Raw genomic sequence first — 5,886 nt, 5'->3', positions numbered from 1 at the left:
GTACAGATCCGAGTCGCCGAACAGCTTGATGCCACTGTCAAAAACAACATGCCATCCTGTGTCTGCACCTGCTGCAGCGAGATGAAGTCCGCGGTACAGGCACACGGCTACCGGTTTGGTGACATCCCCAACGTGCACCAGTTGCGTGCAGATGTTTGGAGGACGCTGGCAGTGGCGCGTCCAGCTCAAGTCGTCGCATGGCTACCAGTGACAGCCGCCAGAGCACCACCACCGCCCGAGCCAGCTTTGCCGTGGGGCTTCCGAAAGATGTGGCTCAATGGGCATTCTACGGAGAAGACGGGGCTCACCAAGCGTCCTGGTACGACAGGGGACTCTGGTGGTTCGGATGACCAAGAGCACCGCCAGCCCACCCAGCAGCACAGTTCGTTGCAACAGGCGCGGGACCATTTGGGCAACACTGGAGCATATGGCTCTTCCCGGAAGACTTTCCACCGCATGAGGCGGGCCCATCTAGTCTGCCACAGTGATGTCGGCGTGAGACAGATGGTGTTGACGACAAGCAGGAGTCTATTCTTTCCGATGAAGAAGCAGGAGTGGATGCGACACGGCCACAAGACGTGGATGACCAGCATGAGGAATGGATGCTCCCTTCGTGGCCGCCACGACCTGGCATGGAGCCACGGCCGGATCCCACTGCTCCGGGTGTGTGGCTAGTGCCGTACTGCATGCGTGTGGAGCGCTCTGGGGAGAATTGTACGGTGCACACCAACGGGGCTGGCGACGACATCATCATGATGTGCAACGACTGCATTCATGCCTTGGAATGTAAGCACTAAACACTAACATGAGAATTTGCATGCAGTGCTTTCGTTGCGGATCATGTGTGCTGGGTGTTCATGCATGCACGCACACAACCGCACTGGTTATTCTGACTGGTCTGCCCTGCCTGTGGCTGCTGCCTCCGCATCCAGGCGGACGCATCCCGGAGGCTGCTCTCGCACGCTATGATGGTGGAGACGTGCCAGAAATCAATCAGGACGGGCAGCGTCTGGAGTGGCCTACCGTGCTGGAAGCCAACATACTGGGGCTGGGGCATGTGCAGCAGCAGATCTACAGGCTCAAGGTCAAGAACCGGCCGTCTGACTTGCAGCCCATCACCGTCACAATGCACGGGATAGCCGTGGCGAACCCATCACTCGATCAGTGGGTGGACGCCATCCCACGCTCTGCTGCATCGTTGCCGGAGAACATCACCGTCTGAACAGAGTGAAGAGCTGCCAGCAAGACATCGATGCAGTGGGTGCCATCCCGCGAGAGGCTGTCAAAGCGATGGTGGACATCCTGGCCTTGCCGAAGATGCACCCGGATCATCGCCGCTTGCTCCAAGACACGTCACCTCTCATGCATGCCCTCGTCACCTCTCTTCGGTGAACGGTCGCACGCATCGACATGACAGATGCCTATTACTGCAACATGCACGCCAATCTACGTGGTGTAGCCGCCGCAACCGGGCTGCCACTCCTCATGTTTAACGTCAACCCCGCCGACTTGCACAGTGCGGCTGCAGTCGTGGCCACTGGGCAATTTTTGGAATTTGGCGAGGATGGTGCTCCGTTGCGGGAGGAGCGTGTCATGGACAAGTGGCGGCGGGTGCAAAACAACCCCTACACCAGCCAAGCACTCCTCAACGCGGTTAAGCTCGCCTTCATGGACATCCTTTTTGGTTTCAAACCTGGCGACAAGCGGCAGAGCAACCCCGACTGCTTCTGTGGCACCGTGTTCCACATCTGCATCAAGGTGGAGCAGAGTGGACGCCTCGCCCTGCACTTGCACGGCATGGTGCACCTGGCAGCGATACCGTGGACAAAATGCGGGCCCTGTTTGAGGGGCCCAACTGCCGCACTCTGGCGCTGGCACACGCCCTCTGCAGCATGTGGCTGCCTGAGCCGTACTACGACATTCAGGACAAAGAGCGACGAGTCTTCTGGCAGACACCCCTGGTCATGGCTGCACCCACCACACCAACGGCAGTTGCACCAACGCCCATGGAAACATCAACGGCAGCAACGAATTCTGGTGATGACAGCATGACAGATGCTACTGCAGAAGAGGATGACGGCCTGACTCAAGCAGAACCTGGCAGCGCCTCGGGCACAGATGAAGACATTGGCAATGGTGACAATGGAGTCCAGCCAGCCCCCCCCGCAGCGTCCGCTGGCCGCCCCCCAGCCATCCGCGCGCCTCAGCCAGATGGATCCATGCCGGCACCCGCGTATGACTTTGCCATTGTCGCCCGTGGCAAGCCGTGTGGGACCGGGGGTGAAGCCACTGATACCTTTACACCCAAAGTGTGCTTGGAACGCTGCACCCAGCACCTTGTGGCGGGTGTCGTGGGGTCCTGCACCCACAAACACACCGACACCTGCAAACGCTTCGGCTGTGCAGGCGTGGATGGAGACTGCGGCATGGCCTACCCACGCCACATCCGGTGTGAGTTCAAGTGGGTGGGCGACAGCGGCCTGTTCGTTCTGCCCCGATACGGCCCCAACATTGTGCCCCATTGCCCCGCTGTCACAATGGTGCTGGGCTGCAACAACGTCTTCACGCTGGCCTGCGAGCTCGACCGTCAGTACATCGCAACAGTGGAGGAACAGCTTGTACTGCCGGTCCCCATGTGTGACCCCGAGGTCCTGGAGGACATCCTTGTGCAAGCAGAGGTTGTGGCCCACCGAACCACGCACTATGCCACCAAGTATGTCGCCAAGGCCACGTCGCAGAGCCAAGTCACATGGCTGAACCGCACGATCATGATCAGCCGCCACTTCCTTGACACTGCAGCTGCTGGTGGTGGAGACCCCGCAGCCGCCCACGAGGACCGATGCAAGGGCATCGGAAACCTTATCTCCGTGGCGAACCGTACGACAGCCAGCCTGACCAATGGCCATGGCGTCCTTCAAGTTGGCAGGACACGATCGTGCCGAACGTTTCACGAAACGTTCGAGACCACGTATGAGAACACATTCCTGAGCACAGGCCTGTTCATGGCCATTGTGCTCCGGGATGACCATGATAACATCAACAGCTTGGAAGCAGCAGCTGATACCCTACTGGTTTTTCACAATGACAATCCGGAGCAGCCGGGTGCTGCTGTGACGGCTCTGACTCACTACCGCCAACGTGGCTCAGAACTGGATGGAATCGAGTGCAGCCCGTTCATTCACCCCACTCGCCGACACCACGCCGGACGACATCACCTCCGCCTGTGAAGCCGTCAATGCGGCTTTCACGGCAGATCTGCATGTAAAGCTGCAGGGCACGGATCTGACCATTACGAGCCTTGAGAACGTCCGCAAGATCGTTACCACGCGCTGAGACTGCAAACCTAGAAATGTTTGTGTTCTTTCACATCTGCGAATCAATTTGATGCTCAGGCTTCGAATTAAAGTTATCGCATGCCTGCTGTTGTGTGATTGTGCAACTTCTTACATGGCAGCCTGCAGTGAGGAACTGCCTCTCTTGCTGTTATGGGTCGTTGCTGTTGGAGGGCGGATGTGAACCTCGAGAATGCCTTCTGCTACGACACTGCTGGCTGTGGCTTGCTACTAAGCCACCCTCCGTCACAGATGTAATGTAACTGAGTCCACGCCACTGCTTCCCCACATTAATACCGTTCTCACCTATGCACCACACAGCACCTTACACACCACACACCCACAGCTGCCCTGGGAGTCGAAGCTACGGTCCCCTTCGCGGCGCAGCGCGGTACGGCATGTGGCGTATGCTTGGTACTGTAGTACATCCATCTGCCAGACCTGCTCGGTTAGCTCAGTCGGTAGAGCGCACGGCTGTTAACCGTAAGGTCGACGGTTCGATCCCGTCATCGAGCGCAGAGTGGTGAGGATGTGCAGGGGTCGTAGTTCAAATGGTAGAGCGCCCGCTTAGCATGCGATGCTGAGCGCCGCAGATGATGTGCGGGAGGTAGGGGGATCGATGCCCTCCGACTCCAACGGACAGAACTATTACTGTGTGCACGTGCACTCAACCCATTGAAACACGACAGGCTTTATGCTGGGGAAGGTGATAAGGAAGGAAGGTACAGAGTGTGCTGTCCCGGGAAGGCTAGTGATCCCGGGACAGATTCTTGAACAGAAGAGGCTGGATGGATGCCAATCGATTCCATTGCTGATGGCCGAGATGATGGAACCACTGGTGTAGTGACACACCTGCAAAAGCCGACCCGGAGTGGAAACTTGCTGCTGCCGCCGTTGATTCCAGGCACAGATTCCACGGGATGTGCTGATGGTGCGTGCTGGACCCGAAAATGCCACTGACGTTTCAGAAGTCGGCATGGGTCAGAAGCATGAGCATGAGGGTGCACCCAAACACACCCGGGAAGGTAAACACTGCCAGGCTAGTGGTGGCCACGGATGAAGCTATTGCCCCCTTCTTCCCAATCTTTAGCTTTGTAAGCGAAGCGTCGAGAAAAGTAAAGTTTCCTGTGAATTGGGAGTGCCGCTGTACGATTTGCATGGACTTGTGTGCGTGGTTGTGCTGGTTACTTCGGGTGTTTGGGTACTACCGCCCTGAAGTAGTTGGTCTGCAGGCCCTAGTTGTCGCTTCGGGGGAGTGCACCCACACCCGGCCCTGTTTTCATTGCTTGCCAGCTACATATGTTTCCTTTTTGCAACGAAGGCTTCCCGCGAAAACATACATAAATACGCACTGGAGCACATGTTCCTCGCATCTCGAGAGGCCTTTTTGGCCTGGGCCGGCTACTACCCCCTCAAGGCATACATGCACGAACACAGGGTATTTTTTTATTCCAGCATTCCAATCGGCGGCCAGCGACGAGCGGCCAGCTACATTATTACATTTTTTGCATGAATGAATTGCAGGTCCCCATTTCTTATGTGTTATGCTGGTGTGCACTGACGGCACGGACCCGAACAATACATCGATAGAGCCCTGTTTGCAGCTGGTTGCTGACGCATTACCTGCACCTTGGTATGCAGTAGGTTGTATCAACCTAATCGCATCGCATTTTTTCTGTTCTTTTGTCGTACGGCACGGTGCACAGGTTCAGCCGTAGCACTCGTACAGTACGGCATGTGGCGTATGCTTGGCATGTGGCGTATGCTTGGTGCTGTCGTACATCCATCTGCCAGACCTGCTCGGTTAGCTCAGTCGGTACAGCGCACGGCTGTTAACCGTAAGGTCGATGGTTCGATCCCGTCATCGAGCGCAGAGTGGTGAGGATGTGCAGGGGTCGTAGCTCAAATGGTAGAGCGCCCGCTTAGCATGCGATGCTGAGCGCCGCAGATGATGTGCGGGAGGTAGGGGGATCGATGCCCTCCGACTCCAACGGACAGAACTATTACTGTGTGCACGTGCACTCAACCCATTGAAACACGACAGGGTTTATGCTGGGGAAGGTGATAAGGAAGGAAGGTACAGAGTGTGCTGTCCCGGGAAGGCTGTTTTGGAAGTGATCCCGGGACAGATTCTTGAACAGAAGAGGCTGGATGGATGCCAATCGATTCCATTGCTGATGGCCGAGATGATGGAACCACTGGTGTAGTGACACACCTGCAAAAGCCGACCCGGAGTGGAAACTTGCTGCTGCCGCCGTTGATTCCAGGCACAGATTCCACGGGATGTGCTGATGGTGCGTGCTGGACCCGAAAATGCCACTGACGTTTCAGAAGTCGGCATGGGTCAGAAGCATGAGCATGAGGGTGCACCCAAACACACCCGGGAAGGTAAACACTGCCAGGCTAGTGGTGGCCACGGATGAAGCTATTGCCCCCTTCTTCACACAATCTCATAGCTTTGTAAGCGAAGCGTCGAGAAAACTAAAGTTTCCTGTGAATTGGGAGTGCCGCTGTACGATTTGCATGGACTTGCGTGCGTGGTTGTGCTGGTACT

General features: G+C 56.8%; 1 protein-coding gene across 1 annotated transcript; it reads left to right on the top strand.

The window, feature by feature from the left end:
- Window positions 1–48: 48 nt before the first annotated feature.
- On the top strand, window positions 49–3,333 carry VOLCADRAFT_100290 (uncharacterized protein; the record flags this gene model as incomplete). Its single annotated transcript, XM_002958917.1, has 6 exons — window positions 49–319; window positions 505–786; window positions 933–1,164; window positions 1,518–1,820; window positions 1,892–3,102; window positions 3,230–3,333. 6 exons carry the CDS (start codon window positions 49–51, stop codon window positions 3,331–3,333), a joined length of 2,403 nt encoding a protein of 800 aa, XP_002958963.1.
- Between the last annotated feature and the right edge of the window lie 2,553 nt (window positions 3,334–5,886).

Source organism: Volvox carteri (assembly GCF_000143455.1).
Source record: "Volvox carteri f. nagariensis unplaced genomic scaffold VOLCAscaffold_112, whole genome shotgun sequence".
In the NCBI taxonomy this organism is placed as follows: Eukaryota; Viridiplantae; Chlorophyta; class Chlorophyceae; order Chlamydomonadales; family Volvocaceae; genus Volvox; species Volvox carteri.
The sequence above is the reverse complement of the archived record's forward strand: the minus strand, read 5'-3'. Positions and strand labels throughout refer to the sequence as shown.